This window comes from Rattus norvegicus, chromosome 18 (genome assembly GCF_036323735.1).
Source record: "Rattus norvegicus strain BN/NHsdMcwi chromosome 18, GRCr8, whole genome shotgun sequence".
Taxonomy (NCBI): Eukaryota; Metazoa; Chordata; class Mammalia; order Rodentia; family Muridae; genus Rattus; species Rattus norvegicus.
The window spans coordinates 71,330,236-71,347,372 of record NC_086036.1 but is presented as its reverse complement, the minus strand read 5'-3'; the positions used below and the strand labels follow the sequence as shown (position 1 = coordinate 71,347,372).

Genomic DNA, 17,137 nt, shown 5'->3' with positions numbered 1-17,137 from the left:
GTTTTTCGATTAATTTCCTGTTTGATTGTTTACTTTAGAGAGTGGAAAATGCCTTCGCAGCAGCTTGGTCCCTTTACCCAGAGGCTGTCACACCCTCCCTGCAAAACCAGCAAGGTCAAGTCCAGGCCTTGGGTGGGTGGAGGGATGGGGGTGAGCAGGGGCCAGGGCAGGGAGGAGGCCCAGCTAGGGGCAGAAGGCAGCCTGACCCCCTCTTCTGCCCTGCTTTCCTCCTTGCTCTTCCCAGGACCCCAGCATGATGAGACAGACCTAGGAGTTCCCACTCTGCCCTTAGTTGGGGAGCCTGGCCACCCACCCAGAGCCCCAGGCCTGGCCCCCAGCCAGCCTTAACCCTCCCTGACTCAGAGAACTATTCGGTGCTGAGTCAGACACAGGCCACAGTTATTCCACTCCTTCAGAGGGTAATGTGAGGGGTGATAGTCAGGAATGGCCCCTGTGCCCGGCTCCCTAAACCGAGCTGCCTTGCAGGCAGCTGGGAGAATGTCTGTCTTGTTACCTTTCTTTTATTTGCTGTAGCGGAGAGCAGTATGTGATATGTCAGCTGCCGTAACCCCATCCCAATTCTGCTCTCTCTCTTGGGTGGGGATGGGCTTGGGTGGGGGAGTGGGCAGGCAGACTCAGGTGAGGCCCAAGTTACAGCCATCTTCCTCTCCTTCGATGAGAAGCACCCCGTGATGGGTAGGGTTGGAGCATTGGCAGCCCAGGCCTTCCTCCCCATCTGCATACTCACCCTCAGAGAGAGAAGCAGGAGCTCTGTGCCTGCTTTATTAGTGGTGATGCTGAACCCAGGGCAGAAGAATTGCCTTGTCTTCGTGGCCCTGTAAAGTACTATCCAACGCAGGACAGTTTGAGGAAGTGCTGTTACGAGCTGGAGAGATGGCTCAGCCGTTAAAGGCTAGGCTCACAACCAAAAATATAAGAGGAAGTGCTGTTACTAATAGTTTCCAAAGGACAGGTAGAACCTGAGAGTCTCCCAAGCAAACCAGGTAAACAGTCACCTACCCTTACCCTGCCCAACTCACAGGGTAACAGTAGCCAAACCTCACTGACTGAAACCAGACTAGATCTAGGTTCGAATCCCATCTTCCCACTATTGAGTTCTCTTGGGAAAGTTATGTTGCTTCTCGCCTGTGTCTGTGCTGCCCCTCGAGCATGAGAAATTACTATAGTATCTAACAGGGACCGGGGAGGGAGGGAGATTTAAAACTGCACACAAATCGCACCTAAAACAAGCACGAGAATGTGAAGTCAGTAACAGGTGAGAAGCCCAAAGGTGCTGTCCAGCACTCAGGAGCCCCCTGTGTGTGTGTGGGGGGAATGGAACCACCTCCAGTCTCTCCTGTCCACCCTTAAAGCAAGATGGGTGGGTGCTAGGGTAACTCAAAACAGTAATGACAAGCAGCTTCTATCAAAAACTGGGATATACTCTACAGGCAAATCTGGGAGGCTTTGACAGCAGACGTGACTGACCCCAGGGTCCTGGGAATTCACAGCTGCAGGGATTGTAAGCAGAACTCCCTCTTATCCGGTCCACTGACCAGAATTTGGCTCCCCAGAGGGAACCACTGGAGCAGTGGCCCCTGGCTCTGGTGTCTACAGAAGGATTCGGTGTCTGCTGAGGGCCCCAGATGATATTTCCATTCCCTGGGGCCAGCTGTGGATGAAGCAGTGCCCCCATGTGACATTTAGTGTGGTCACTTTGTAGGGGAGGTTTGCAAGCTCAGCAAGATGGAAACTAATTATCCCCACCGGGCGCCTGGTCCACGGCTGGGGTAATCTACTCGCCTCCATTAGAGGGCTGGCAGCCAGACCTCGGGCACAGGCTTGGACTGAATGCTAGGGCTGAAGCATGCACTCTCTTAACATCTGACCCTGGCCAACCTAACCAAGACTCCTCGTTAGGCTAGTAGACAAGTGACATTAGGGGAAATCCCCCTCTTTGGGGTATCCGAAATGCAAGCCGCACAGACGTTATCTTAGATAGGGCTAAGAAATTATCATGTGAGCACTCTGCACCCCGTAGCTTTACCCACGGGGTGAGCAGCATGAGCCCCTGTGTAAGCACCTTCCCAGGCCCTGCCTCCAGCTCAGAGGGAGAGAGCCCTTCTCTTAACCAAGACTGATCTGTGGACTCAATCCCCCTCTCTCCTGACTCTGCCCAATCCGGTTCAATCTGAACCATTTAAACAGGTGACAGATGCCCCTGCCTCCACATGCATTACCGTCAAACCAATGCCACTCTCTTCTCTTGATGTCTAATCTCTCATAGGCCAGGGGTGTGAAGAAAAGCAAGAGAGAGTGGGGGAGAGGAGGAGGAAGAGACAGATATCTGATAGGCCCCCCCAGGTAAAAAAAACAGGAATATATATTCTTTCTATGAGTGCTCTGGGCTTCCTTCACATTCGCCAGGCCCGGTCTCTAGCTTCTGCCCGCCTCTAGCACACACTGATGTCATCATGGCAAAGGCCGCCCTCTTTCCTAATCACTAAATCCACTGTGGTCATTGTTCATCTTCCTTGACCTCTCCAAGCATTTGACCTGCTGACCTTCCACTTCCTGGAAATCTTACCTTCCATGACGCTACTTCCTCTAGCTCCACTTAGATCTCTGACTGTCCTCCCCTTCCTCCCCTAGGGCTCACCCTCTCTCATCCAAGATCAGACCCCTCACCTGCTCTTCTTATTCTGTGTACTCTCCAGGTCCCCTCATTCACTCCGATGGCCTTGACTGCTCCTGGGTACTGAGCCAGGGAGCCGCTCTCCCACTGAACTCACTGGCTCCCGCTTTCCTATCCGCAGCATTGCCACGCATGCATCTGATTAAACTTCAATCCTGGGAACAGTCCAGCTTCTATGTCTCCCAACCCTGTACTCACCATTAATCTTTTCTCTCTCTCTCTCTCTCTCTCTCTCTCTCTCTCTCTCTCTCTCTCTCTCTCTCTCTCTCTCTGACGTGATCCTTTATACTTGCCTCAATCCGAGCCACCACAATGGCACATCCTAGCCTCTTACTGGGTTTGATGCCCCCCATCCCCCGCAAGGCTTCCTCATTCTAGTTTATTCTCCACTCTGTGAGAGAAAGGATCTTTCTCAAATATAAACATCATCTGCTAGACTCCCATTTAAAATCTTTCAGGGGCTCTCCTGAACCTTAAGATTAAAAAACAAAACAAAACAAAAGCAAAAACAAAAAACCAGCGTTGAGCTGCACAGCATCTAAATCCAGTTAGTGTTTGTCCCTGGCCTTGTCTGTTATATTCCACTGCCCTGCCCCCAGCCTGTGCATTTTAGGTATCTTGGCACACTGTCGGTATACTGGCCGGAGCGTTGGTGAACTCTGCTCGCTCTCTGAGCCTTAGCTTGTGGACTTTCTTCTTTGCCAAACACCTAGAATATTCTCCACTACCACCACTATTCTCCCCATATTCTAAACCCCATATGTCTCTCTAGTGTTCCCTACTAAGTTAGAAGTCTTACCATTATTCTGTGTTCACACTGTGCTTAGCATATAAGATGTTCCTTAAACATTGGCGTGTCAGTGGATGCGTGCTTGGGTGGATGGATGGATGGATGGATGGATGGATGGATGGATGATGGATGGATGGGTGGGTCAATGTCAATGTGGATAGAAGGGTGAGCGAATGGGTAGGTCAGGGTAAGTGGGTAAGTGGATGAATGGATAACCCCATGGATGAGAGCAAACGGATGAATACAGTTGTCACCAGTGCAGTCAAAGAACAGGCAAGATCAATGCTGTGTTGTAAAAGCCCAGGTTGGCTTTTACAGCCGCTAGTCAGCAGAATTAAGAATTATGAGTTCCAGCTATCAAACTAAAAATTAGCTAGTCTGGGGGAAATGAACAGTGTTCTCCAAGACAGAGGATGCTGACCCAGGACTCTGAGCCTCGTCTAACTCTCCTCAGACTCTCTGTCTGCCATGTGCAAGCCATTTAACTACTGAGGCTCTGTCTCTCTGTCTATTAAGAAGAGATAATAATGCCTGTGGCCTTTGCCTGTCTCCACAAGAGTGTCACGAGGGTACGAAGTGCGTTGGTATCTGCAGGGAAGATATATGTTTATAAAGATGTAAGCGTAATCATAATAATAACACCTTGGGCACGCTTGGATCGGACTTCGTGTGTTTCAAAGTTCTTGCCTGTGTATTATCTCCGTTGACTCTCAAAACAGGGAGGCAGATATTATCCCCACTCTCGGGTGAGGAAGCTGAGGCGCAGTGTGATTAAGTGGCATGCCCTGGGTGACTCTTGGTCAGTAACAGATCTTGATTGTCGGCCTGCTGCCCATTTTTTGATGATACCCTTTCTTGTGTAGATTATCTGCCTCCCTGAACAGAGAGAAGCAGGCATAATTGACCCTCTCCCGAATGACTCAAGGTCATTACTGTGAGTATCAGTTCCTGTGTTGTCTTTTAGACTTGCCCGTGATACAGACCCACAGCCAGCAGAGGCATAGGATAGACAAGCTCTGATGACTGTGGAGTCCCCAACTCAACAACCCAGGATCCCAGTACCATGTGCTGGGGCTGTGTCCTTTCTTCCTCTCTTTTTTTTTTCCTTCAGTGTCAGTGTCTGCGCCCATCTCTGAAGCACCCCCTCCAATTCTTTGACCTCCATTTTGACCTTTCTGGCCTTCAACTTCTTCCAATGCTTTGATTTTTACCCCTACAGGGCTCGGTCCTTCCATACATACAGACAGCCAATCAGGACATTTTGATGGGCTCTTGTCTCCAGCAAGGTAGCAAGTGTCATCTACTCTGTAGACTTCTTTACCCTGTACCCCCCACCCCTTGCTTCCTCCAGCCCACCCAGAACCCATGCTACTGACAACAGGGTCAGAGAGAGCTCTGGCTAGAGTGTGTGAGGCAACTGGGTCTGTTCTCCAAGGCTGCAGAATGTGCTGTGGAGAACTGAGGTGGTTAGGAAGGGCTGGCCAGCATGCCTCAGGTTGACACCCTAGCCAGTGAGACACAAAGCTCTGGTGGTCTCCTTGTTCATTCCTACGAGCGCATCAGGCCCCACATCTCCTTCCGTCTGCACCTTCTTCCTCTCCCTGCTGGGTGGCATCCCAAAAGCCAGCCTGGTTCCATCCTGGGCACGCCTTGGGCATCCTGCCCGTGCCCCATGGCCCTTCCCAGGGGGAACTCGGGGGACGCTCTTTCTCTAGTTGCTGTCGGGCCTCCCACAGCCTGGCTGAAGCACCTCAGCTTCTTCTCCCTGAGGGAGGATGTGATGGGTGTGCCCACAACAAGGCTCGGGCGGAGACAATAGCCCAGGAATGCATTCGCTTCCTAACAAACACTGTGTGGGCTCGCACAATTGCCTTGGATTCTCGTCCAAGAAACACATTTCACGGTGCAAGGGTGCGGGTGGCTTGCCTGCCCCAGCCCGCCCACATCCCTCTCTATGCCAAAGACTTGGATGAGGGGTGGCCTCTTCCCCACCAGACCTTCACCGGAGAATGGGCTGTGCTGGCCCACCATAGGGACAGCCCTTCCTCCTACGAGAAGAAGCTCAGAAGGGCAATCTACTCTTCCAGAGTCACTGTCTTTTTTTTTTTTTTAAATAGCCAGTTATTTTTGTTGTGGTAAAATATACATACTATAATATTTACCATTTTAGCTATCCTTTTACCGTATTAAGCCCGTTCCTGTTGCTGTTCCTGTTCCTTTGCAGCCCTACCTACAAAGACTCTATATCTCCCCAGTTGAAAACCTGTCTCTGTTGACTAACCCCCATCCCACCCCCCAATTCCCATCAGCCTTCTGTCTCTATGAATGTGTCTGTCCTCAGAACCTCATGTCAGAGACTCAGATTGTATTTGTCCTTTTGTGCCTGGTTACTCTCGGCAGGGTCGTGAAAGTTCATTGAAGTGAAAACATATCACGACTCCTGACTACTATTCAGCCCAATAGATGGACCATTCGTTTATCCTTTTCCCCAACGATGGACAACACTTGGGTTGCTCTGCCTTTAACTACTGCCAGTCATATAGTCATGGAGAAGTATGCGAGTATTACGTCTGTTCAAGTGGCCACTCCTTTCTGAGACCAGTCTTTGAGTTCAAGCAACTGTCTCTCCTGGAAAATCGCAAATAGCACACATATAAATGAAAAAAAAAAAATGGCTCGGTCCCTCGGCGTACAAACAGGGTTCTCTCATCCCAAAACCCAGCTGTCCTTCTGGGAACCTAGTCTTGGAGAAATGGGATGCAGAACAGGAAATCTGGGTCAAGGTGGAGGAATGGAGAGGTTCTGTACTTGGAAGGGTGTCTAGGAGTCCACAAAGGGAAAGTCCAGTAGCAAACACTAGGGAGCCACTGCTGGATCTGGGCAGCCTGGGAGGATACACGCAAAGGGGTTCCAGGGAGGGAGCCCTCAATGAAGGAGGCAGACAAGCCTCTGGTTAGCACTAAAAGCAGAGGTGGGGACTTTCTGACAGTCCACAGAGGGGAGCAAGGCACACAGAGGTCAGAGGAGGAGATTGAAGGAATAATCTGCAAACAACAGTAAAGGGTCCTAGATCTATGTTCCCCAGACAGAGGTGAGTCCGCTATGTACAGGGTGAGCAGGTCAGAGTCCAATGCCAGGCGTCTTCTTCCTTGTTGATTGATGAATGTCCTTCAAGTGAACCTGGAGCTCAGTAATTAGGGTAGACCAGTAGGTCCTTGAACCCCAAGGATACTCCTGTCTCTGCCTCCCCAGGGCTTAGATTACAAGTGCGTCCCAACACTTGGGTTTTTACACAGGTCCTGAGGATCCCACTCAGGTCCTCGTGCTTGTCACATAGGCTCTTCACCAACTGAGCCGTCTCTCCAGCCTTTCCTTCCCTCTCTGCACGCCGGTCACAGTAAAGGCAGAAGGAAAGGCACAGCCCTCGTTAGCTTCCTTGAGAAAACCTAGCAGGCCTGTACTCGATGTGATTTTTGGCTTAGCCCAGACTTTCCTTACAGCCAAGTGAGAGATAAGGTTGGACGAGGGAACCCTCCCACAGCTCTACTTGGGAGTCCTGAGCAGTCTTCCCTGTCCCAAGTGAGGGACACAGGCCCTGCAGGATAGGAGCAGTGGTACTCATTTGTAGGGAGCCTAGGATAGCACCGGGGCCTGGGGAAAGAGTAGAGGACTAAAGAAAGGAACATGGGCAGACAGTGGAGCCCCATCCTGCCAGGGAAAGCAAAGGAAGGTAAGCAGGCCTTGAGGGGTAGAAGCAAGGAGTTGTTGGCTTGGGGGTCAAGGAACTCTACTGACAGGGCTCAGAGCTGCACAAGACTGGAAGTGCGTCATTACCAGAAGTGGGGAAGGCACTTTCCAGGGGTAGAGACAGCATATTCCACAGCAGTCATTGCTTCTCAGGCCCTGTATCTTTGAGGAACTTCCCATAATATTACCTCACTTGTCACTAAACCAGGTAGACACTTGTGGGAAGATACTATAGTCCCAAAGACTAGGCTCTGGACCAATGTGACCAGCGCACGCCAGCACATGCTATGAGAAAGCTGCCTTCCGTCTCTAGTTCCCTCCACTAGAAGCCTCATCTTCTGCCTTCATTGTAATTTCTGTAGCATTTTATTTATCTATTGAAATGTCTACAGCAATTTGACTTGTGGTTTTTGTTCGTTTTTGAGGTAGACTCTCACTATGGAGCCCAAACTGGCCTTAAACTCAACATCCCCCTGCCACAGGAAGTCCTGATATTACTGGTGTGCACCACCACTCCCAGCCAGCCATTTTCGGTTTAAGAATTTTCTCCTGCTAGCTGCCCCCCAACCCTGAGGAAAGGGGTGGGGGCACACGAGGGAAGGTCACAGCAGGGGTTCCAGAGCTGTGCAGAGGCTAGCCTAGCCTCCATCTTCCCTGGGGAGTAAGCAGAAGCAGGCAGATCTCTGACTCCAGCTTCACCCGCCAGGGTCACTAAACCCTTGGAATCAGCTCCACAGTGGGCTGGATGGAATGCTGGCCTGCGGCAGGGTGAGGTACCCTCCAACGTTTTCCAGAATGTGTTTTTTTTTTTTTTTTTTCGGAGCTGGGGACTGAACCCAGGGCCTTGCGCTTGCTAGGCAAGCGCTCTACCACTGAGCCAAATCCCCAACCCCCAGAATGTGTTTTCTAATCTTTAACCTGGTTTCCTGAGTCATTCAGATGAGAGATCCCTGTGTGGCTCTTAGAGCACCCCCAGGACACCCCCAAGGGAAGCCTCCTGGGTTCTTCTTAAGGATTGACAACCCTGGGATAAGAGTCAAGAGAATGTCAGAAGCAGACACCACTGTGGTGGGAAGAGACAGTTGTGTGCTACACAGTCCGCTGTGCAGACATAGCAGAAGGTGTCCACACTCCTTTCACGCTTTTGCTGTAATACAATGGAGCAGATTTGTAAAGTGTGCGGGTACATGCTCAGAAGGAAGTCCTTCAGGTAACACTGACTGGGCCGGAGGCTTTGAAACTGATACTTATCACCGTGTTCTCTAGAGCAGTGGTTCTCAGCCTTCCCAATGCTGGGACCCTTTAATACAGTTCCTCACGTCGTGGTGACCCCCCCCCCACCATAAAGTTATTTCCTTTGCTACTTCCTAACTGTCACTTTGCTACCTTTGTGAATGGTAATGTGTCTGAGATGCAGGATATCTGATAGGAGACCTCTGTGAAGAGGGTCGTTCGTCACGATCCACAGGTTGAGAGCTGCTCTCCCTAGATGTCACCAGCATGTGAGCTGCGTGTTTGCAGAAACATCGGTTGTAATTCTGTGTCCTGTCCTTTCTGGCGAGGGAGTCTGTGAGACAGTACTGCTCACATCCTCCTCCCTCACCCTCCCAAGGCCGTGTATATCGTTCTGCTCTGAAGGCGGTGGTGGCCTCTCAGACTGGCCTTTCACTTACCTGCTGTAGACGATGGGCTATCTTCCTGTCTCCCAAATTCTCTTACTAGCAAATATTTTCTTTTTTTACTAAGCACTTGTGCCAGGGACTGGGGACCAAGGTGGACAAATTGGACCCTCTTCTTATAAAACTTCACTTGCAATGGAGGGAGAAGACAACAGACACACAATGAGAGACAGATGTCAGGGGCCATAGAGAGACGTCAGTGTAGAGCGAAGATAGGAGCATCAGTGATAGACCAGGCTGCTTGGGGGAAGTCTGTCTGAAGAGTCATGGGTATATGGGGCCTCAGTAGGGCGAGACAGTGAGATCTGTGGTTATGGGGTGGCCTAGAGTCTCCAGGGACAAAAATACAAAGATCGGAACCAGAACTGTGATACATGTGAGACGTGCCATTACTAAAAATACTGACTGTATAAGCCAAATGTAGCATCTGTAATCTCAGCACTGGGGAGGCTGGGGCAGGGGGATCGCTGGTTCAAGACCAGCCTGTACCATGTATGAAACTCAAATGGGAAAAAGGGTAAAGCAAAGCATGGTGGTGCACACTTCTAATCCCAAAACTTAGGCAGTAGAGACAGGGGCACCAGAAATTCAAGGTTATTGTCTTAGTTAGGGTTTTACTGCTGTAAACAGACACCATGGTCAAGGCAACTTTTATAAGGACAACATTTAATTGGGGCTGGCTTACAGATTCAGAGGTTCAGTCCATTATCATCAAGGTGGGAACATGGCAGCATCCAGGCAGGCATGGTGCAGGGAGGAGCTAAGAGTTCTACATCTTCATCTGAAGGCTGCTAGTGGAAGACTGACTTCCAGGCAGCCAGGGTGAGGGTCTTAAAGCCCATGCCCACTGTGCCACACCTACTCCAACAGGGCCACACCTTCTAATAGGGCCACTCCCTGGGCCGAGCATATACCAACCATCACAGTCATCTTCAGTTACATAGCAAATCCAAGGCCAGCTTGGGCTACCGGAGGCCTCTGTCTCAGACAAAGAAAAAAAGTAACTCTTACCTTAGATGAGTTACTTCTCGATTTCTAAAGAGAGAGACTGAGACAGGTCAGAAAGGTGGAGAAAACCTTGTTGGGATGTGGTCGAGGCAGCCTCGTCACACCTTAGCTAAAAAAAACACTCACGGTAGAGGAGTCACAGGTGGCTTTGGGCTTGCCGTGTTGCACTGCGGAGAGCCATGTTTGATGGTTCAGCTCTCCCCCATAGCCAGGTCTTGACTCCTGACCCAGTGAAGACGTTGGTCGTCATCATTAAAGCTGGGACAAGAATGTGCAGAACAGTGGCCCACCTGCAGGGGCCTAGCAACTGTGTGCAGCCTGACCGTTTTCTTCTCTGCCCGCTCTTCCACAGCTCTTGCAGTCTCAGGATGTGAAGGAAGACGCTGTCCTCTGCTGCTCCATGGAGGTGAGCAGTGGACCCAAATTGCCTAATTCCAGACTCATGTGCCCTCGGGCCTCACAGTTGAGGGAAACCAAAGTTGCCGGATTTCGGTGGAGCCGGGCGCGTACAGGATTGTTCTCTAGGGGAATCATTACAGGCTGGCACTGACCACTTCTCAGGCCAAAGGCCTCCTGCTGTTTAGACAAGGCGTGCCATAGGAATGTCTGAAGAGGTTACAAGTGACCTGCTGCCCCCAAAGATCTCCCTTCACTCCCTCGGTATGCAGTTAGAAGGTGCCAAATGCTTGGTCGAGTCTCCTACATTGACTCTCGGGAGGCAATGCTCCTGATCTCAAGATGTAGCCACTGAACACTGAGGCTCCTTCTGGAATTTTCCTCCCAAAGCTGGCTGGGTTCTTGGGACAGATCCTTACCCTCTACAAATAGACCAGAGTCACTCGGGATGGCAGACAGAGAAAAAGACCTTCTAGCATGGGGACCCAGCCTGTCCACACAAGGGAACTTAGTATACACCAGGTGGCAAAAGGCCACATCCCAGGAGGTTTCAGTCCCAAGAACCTGGGCAGCAACCTTGGCTGGATAAGATGGTCGTCAAGTCTTTTCGGTTGGGGTTCAGCTGGGTACCTGCAAAGGTGCTTGCAGAGATTAGAGGGAAAGACCGGTCAGGGTTTGTTCCTTCAGATTGCTTCAAGGCTGGCACATGCTCAAGACCGGGGAATATATGGGGGTAATGGGCATATATCCCTGGAAATCAGGGGGCAGGAGGGTGGAGTCAGAGTGGGTCATAGATTTCAGGGAGGGGCATTGTGGGAAAGGTGGGGCCTAGAAAAGCAGATAGGACAAGCCAGGGTGCAGTGGCAAGAAGTGTTCAGATTATATGGGAAGAAGGGTCCTGCAGGGTTTATTAGCCCGAAGCCCAGAAAGATTAAAGTTTCTCCTGGCCAGGGTTTCCTCCCCTCCCCCCTCTGAAAATCGATGGGTCTCCCAGTTGCCTGGCTGGCCCTCTACTTCAGTTCGTATTTCTCTGTTAGTTAACATCCCGGATGTGGACAGAGTTCTGAGGCTAGAGGTATATAGAAAGGAGACCCATCTCCCCTCGTGTCCCACACAGACGCACGCACGTAGGTACTGATCACTAATCTGTTTCCCGGGAAATACCTGGCAAATGGGAATTGCTGCGAAGACGCTTGATCGCCCAAGGGAGCAGACCATGGGGTCAAGTGAGGGTCAAAGTGTAGTCAGGGAAAGCTTCCTGCAGGAGGGGCGGTTCTGGGGCAGAAAACACAATAGAGGAGACCCTGGTGAGTTGCTGCCTGGCCCAGGTAGACCGGGCATACCTGCTGTCAGATGGTTATTAAATCTCACCGTTGGCTTTTCCTGCCTGGATCTGCATATTCCTAGGATGATATAGACCTATTTAAGTCCTTGCCCCTCCAGCCTGCCTAGCCAAGAATGGTGCGGGCGGGCGGGAAGGGGAGCGCATACTGCGGGGTCCAAGTCCCCACCCTGACCACACGTTTCCCCCACAGCTGCAAAGCACAGGCCGGCTACTAGAGGAGCAGCTGCCGGAGATGATGACGGAGCTCCTAGCCAGCGCGCGAGATAAGATGCTGTGCCCCTCAGAGTCCATGCTAACACGCTCCCTGCTCCTGGAGGTCATCGAGCTCCACGCCAATAGCTGGAACCCTCTGACGCCCCCCATCACGCAGTACTACAACAGGACCATCCAGAAACTGACAGCCTGACAGCCGAGGGGGCCTGGCGGGCAGCCCATGGGCAGCTGGGGCCCTGGTGCACAGGGCCAGATGGACAGGCGAAAGGACAGGGGTGGCCCTGGCGGGAAAGAGACCTGAGCAAGGAGGCAGGTAGCAACGGGGGCCAGTGTGGAGCCGGCGGAGGAGGGGATCGGGTCCCTCGGAAGGGCTCCCCGTGCAGCCCCCCAGCCTGCGCACGTGGCAGCTCACGCCAAGGGAAGCATGTCTCTTTGTCCTGGTGGTCACCCGCCCTTGCTCTCCTCTCCTCAGCTCTAGTCCTCCCCGCCCCCTCCCTTCCAACCCATCCCCCATAGAGCTTTATGGGAGGAATCTCTGCCTCCCCTCACTGTCTACAGCTGCCTCTCAGCCTCCCACACCTCTGGCCACCGCTTGGGTCAGCCAGGACTGCTGAAGGCTGAAAAAGTGGGTCGAGACGGCTCTCATTGTTCCCACGTGCTGTCAGCCACAGTCGCCAACTGGCAGCAGGCAACGTGTAGCAGATGTCTGGGAGGACAAAGGCAGGCACGGTCCCCACCAGCCGCCCATAATTGATGGCCTTTGTCAGCCCCAGCGGAGCTGGAGAGAGGCTTTTTTTCCCCCTCTAACCTCCGTGCTCCACCCTCCACCCTCCACCCTCCTAACTTCAATTCCTCCAACCCCTCAGCCTCCAGCCCCAGGGCCTGCTGCTCCCCCAGGCAGAGAAGGGAGTTGGGGCTCACGGCCCAGCTTGCACCCTTTTATTTTGTTTTTCAGAAGTTGATTGCTTTGAAGTCTCTTTTGCTCAATGAAAATTACCTAGATTTTTTGCGATCACATAGTTATCCCCTCAAGGATCCCCTGATTAGTGGGAGATCAAACCCTGCCCCCCCTGGAAAGAATCTAGCCACTAGCGGCTTGCTGGTAGCCAGCTAGCAATTGGAAACTTCTGCCCCAATGGGGATCCCCACTGGAATCCTGTGTTCCTGGGCCCCTGTCCTGCAGTGCCTCTGTTCTGTCCACTGCTAGCTTCCAAAGGGCTGATACTGTCCCCTGGACTGACTGCCTTAGGACCTGCCCTGGCCCCCTGTTATGGCCAACGGGGGGCCAGGAACGAGGCTGGCAAATTAAAACCAAATGCAGGTCTTGTTCCAAGCAACTGTTGGAAGAAGAGCCCACTGCTGACTCCACGGGTCTTGGCGCCTCCTTCATGAGCCCTTGCCTCATCCCAAGCAAGACCCACAAGCCCTACCTCCAAGGCTGCTGGGGAGAGGGGAAACCATTGGGTCCTGACTGGGGCAGTTTGGTAGGCGACCAGGCAGACAGCCAAATGAAGTTCTTCAGGCTAGAAACGATACTCCAGTTTCTTGGGAGGCTCTGGTCCCAGGGAACAACCGCTTCTATAATGGCTAGGGGGGAGCATGAGGGGGTCCAAGAGGCTGGTCTTGCTGGGATGACTGGCGGCTCTTCCATCTCATCTCTGGGAAGCTGGAACCCATACTTTGATGATCCCCCCAGAACATCACTGGACCTGGTCATATCTAGACCATGGTGGGGGTGCTTAATCAGTGGTTCTCAACCTGTGGGTCGTGACCCCTGTGGGGAATCAAAAAAACCCTTTCACAAGGGCCACATATCAGATATCCTGCATATCCGTTATTCCCGATTCGTAACAGTAGCAAATTACAATTATGAAGTAGCAATGAAAATAACTCTATGGTTGGGGGTAACCAGGGCATGAGGAAAAAGCAGGAGTATTAAAGGGTTGCAGCATCGGGAAGGTTGAGAACCACTGCTCTCCAGGCCTCCTAGTTGAGTTCAGGCTGGCTAGAGTGAAAAGGAGGGACACTTTCTCCTAATCGTCCCAAATCTAGAAGAGTAGAAAGGGACACGGGTGGGGGAGGGAGAGTTCCCGAGTTCTCTCTGGCTGTCTCCAACTGAAGTGTTCAGGTCCCAGGATGAGTCCTCTGAAGAGGGCTGCTGGGAATAAGGTATAGAGATCGTGGCCGCCCCAGCTTTGATCTCCTTCCTCTTCCTCTCCTCCTTTCTGTCCTTCTTTTCTCTGCTTCTTGCTGCCTTGTCTCACATCCCAGCCCTTAGGCTGAGCCTGGAGCTCAGGGACGCTATAAGCCCCACAGGAGGTGTTGAGGGAAGAGCAGGGCAGATAGAAGGCCCAGCGAAGACACCAGGGAAACCATGAACTTGTGTAGAGTTGGGCACCTGCTCCCTGCGGCCTGAGGGAGCCACAGGTGTGCTTGCATAGGCCTGCTTCCCAGGTGTCTGTAGGGTGGTGTGAGCATGTGTGTGAGCGTGTGTGTGTGAGCGTGTGTGTGTGTGAGCGTGTGTGTGTGTGTGAGCGTGTGTGTGAGCATGTGTGTGAGCGTGTGTGTGTGTGTGAGCATGTGTGTGTGTGAGCGTGTGTGTGTGAGCATGTGTGTGTGTGTGTGTATGTGTTCCTGTATGCACATTTGCATCTGCTAAGAGTGAAGCAGGACCATGAGGAAGAAAGAGGCTGATGATGACGACACAAGCCACAGTAGAGAGGTCTCCTAGACTCCTCACTGGGCTCAAGAGTAGGCTACACACAGTGGCTCCCAAACACTGTGTAGGGGGTTAGTGTCCCGTAAAGAGGCGGAGACCATGGCTTTGTGGGCACCGTGGGCCCAACGCAGCTCCTTCTTAATGTCCGATTGGGGGATGGGGGTGTCTTGCCTCAAGAGCAGCCCCTCCAAGGGCCTTGAGGACCAGTATGAAGATGCAAGATATAAATATGTATACATATATAAATATATTTTTAATTACGTGTTGTGTCCCTGTGGCTCCAGACTTGCAGTTTGCCGAGTGTATTCCATTGCTTGAAACCACTTCCTGGTCCATCCTAATACGACACTTCCAGCTGTCTGTCTGTCTGTCTGTCTGCTTTAAACGCAGATCCCTGCTACTTTTTCAGACATGGAAGGAGAAAAAAAAAACTTTTTTTAATTTAATTTTATTTTTTAAAGGGACAACAGTAAAGCCTATAATCTAAAAGGCTGAGCGCCTTCCTGTGGGGGAACTCCTCAAGCAGGAAGTAGGGGCGTTGCAGGTACCCACAGACCCTGACCTCCCCAGGCCAGAGGCTCTCCCGCTGCCAGAGGGACGGCCTATCAAAGCCGCCTCTGAATGGATGAACAGGAGGCGAAGCCTCTCCCAAACTGTGGTGTCCTGCTGGCCATGGCGATCTCATATTGAGCCTTTTTAGGCTCCCCTACCTGTCAGGACAAGTTGGTCCTTGTTTTCTACTCAAGTGGCCTGCAGGTCACTGTTCTCCTCATGAACTGGCCGTATTGCCTAAGCTCTGAGACCACAGTTCCTGCAGGGCTCTGGCCCTCCCCTGGACAGGGCCAGGACCCCCCACCATCAACCACCACGGCGAACCTCTTCCTCCCCAAAACCATCTTCATCTGCGTATCCTTCCCATCCAGTCTGTAAACTTCTACGGTTTGGGGGATCATCTTGTCCATTTGTGTAAATGTAAATGTTGACCCGATTGGTATTTATTCTAATTTTTATTGTATTTTATTTTATTTTATTTTGTCTGAGGGGTGGGGGGTGGGAAGTATACCACTGGTTGCAACCAGGGCAGCTGCAGGTTTGGATCCCAGGCAGCCCAGGAAGCAAGAGAAGCAGCTCCCGGAGGTCACTCTAGATGGCAGCCTCTGGGTAGCCACATCCTAGGTTGTTACCTGGAACCAGAAGCCAGACAGTGTTCCTTGTCCCACCCACTCAGGCCTGCCCGTGGCCTGATGTCCCCTCAACTGCCTGGCACTGTGTTGGAAAACCTCTGACTGGGTCTTTGAGGAGGTGGGTTGGAGAGAATGGAAATTCTCCTCTGCTCAGGACACTTGCTCCAGAAGATCCATCTGGAGCCTCACCTGAGCCAGCTGGGAGCCTGACAACAGGACCTACCTCCCTGGAGCAGGGTCTGGAGATTGCCGCCAAAGCTATGGGCCAATCCTGCTCGCACCGTCCCCTTCCCTCTACCCGTATATCCTGCTTCCCAGCTGAACCCAAACTACAAGTGGGTTTAAGAAAAAAAATAAATGATACCAAACACCAAAGGTATGCTGAGTCTTTCTTCTCTGTATTTCTCAGCAGTAGAAAGCTTCCCCCCAAGCCTCAGCTGGTTCTGACAGGAGTCCCAGAAGAGCCCAGCCATGCTGGGTGCTGGGTGAAGAGAGCCTCCTCACCTCTGCCCTCACTGTTGTCTGGGGGCAGGAGCTGACTCTAGGGCAGGAGGAGGCTGGGAAAGAACTCGTACAAGATAAATGGGCAAAGGAATGAGATTTCTGTCTCTAAAAGCTGGGCTCTGAGGCCAAGTCAGGGTGGTGGAATTTCCTGAAGAAAATGGCTTTCGTGATAGCTTTGGCTTGTTACACATTTAACCAGCCCCTAGACCTACCACATCCTGGGAAATATCCCCATAGCCCTTGGCAATGACTCCTTCTAAGAAGCCCGAGACTCTGACAGAGTCTCCGTCACAAGCATCTGCCCAGTCTTGGGCAGTCAAATGAGTCGTTCACGGTGTCCTAACTGAGCCCCATGAGGTGTGTGTGATCAGGCACCCTCATTTCAGTTTCATCTGTGGAGAAGCAGGGCCACACTGCCTCTTAGTAACAACCCTTCTTGTGTAGCAAAGGGAAAGTGTTTAAAGATAACTCCCAGGGAGCAAGGGGAGTCCAAACCTGAAACTCCATCCAAAGAGATGATTCCCGGTGACTGAGGCCCCCTTAGAAGGGTATAGATGACTGAGTCCCATGCAGCCTGTCATCCAAACACGAAGCATTTCACCCTGCACTTCACCCCCATCTCTGCTACGAGTCCTCCGTCTTGCAAAGAGTGGGTTACGATTGTCATAGCTCTACCGAAAGGCAAAAGAGAATCGCTTTGTTTTAAATGATCATCTAGAACACACCACAAGTCCGAGAAAGGCCTTTTGAGTACTAACACAACGGCTGTGGACAGACTGGGAGCCAAGTGAAGGGGTCACTAGGCAGGGAGACAGCGGTTCTGCCCCAGGTTAATGCTCTCCGTTGTGCGGTGAAGG

General features: G+C 51.9%; 1 protein-coding gene across 9 annotated transcripts in view; it reads left to right on the top strand.

Moving 5' to 3' along the window:
• The window catches only part of Ctif (cap binding complex dependent translation initiation factor), a 271,272-nt gene extending 255,121 nt beyond the window's left edge, over positions 1-16,151 (top strand). For all 9 annotated transcript variants that reach the window (XM_039097004.2, XM_063277493.1, NM_001108891.2 and 6 more), the window contains 2 exons: positions 10,272-10,325; positions 11,851-16,151. In XM_039097004.2, the coding sequence (XP_038952932.1) occupies positions 10,272-10,325; positions 11,851-12,066 (270 nt within the window). In that variant the 3' untranslated portion in view covers positions 12,067-16,151. The remainder of the gene's footprint in view (positions 1-10,271; positions 10,326-11,850) is intronic.
• Positions 16,152-17,137: the final 986 nt, after the last annotated feature.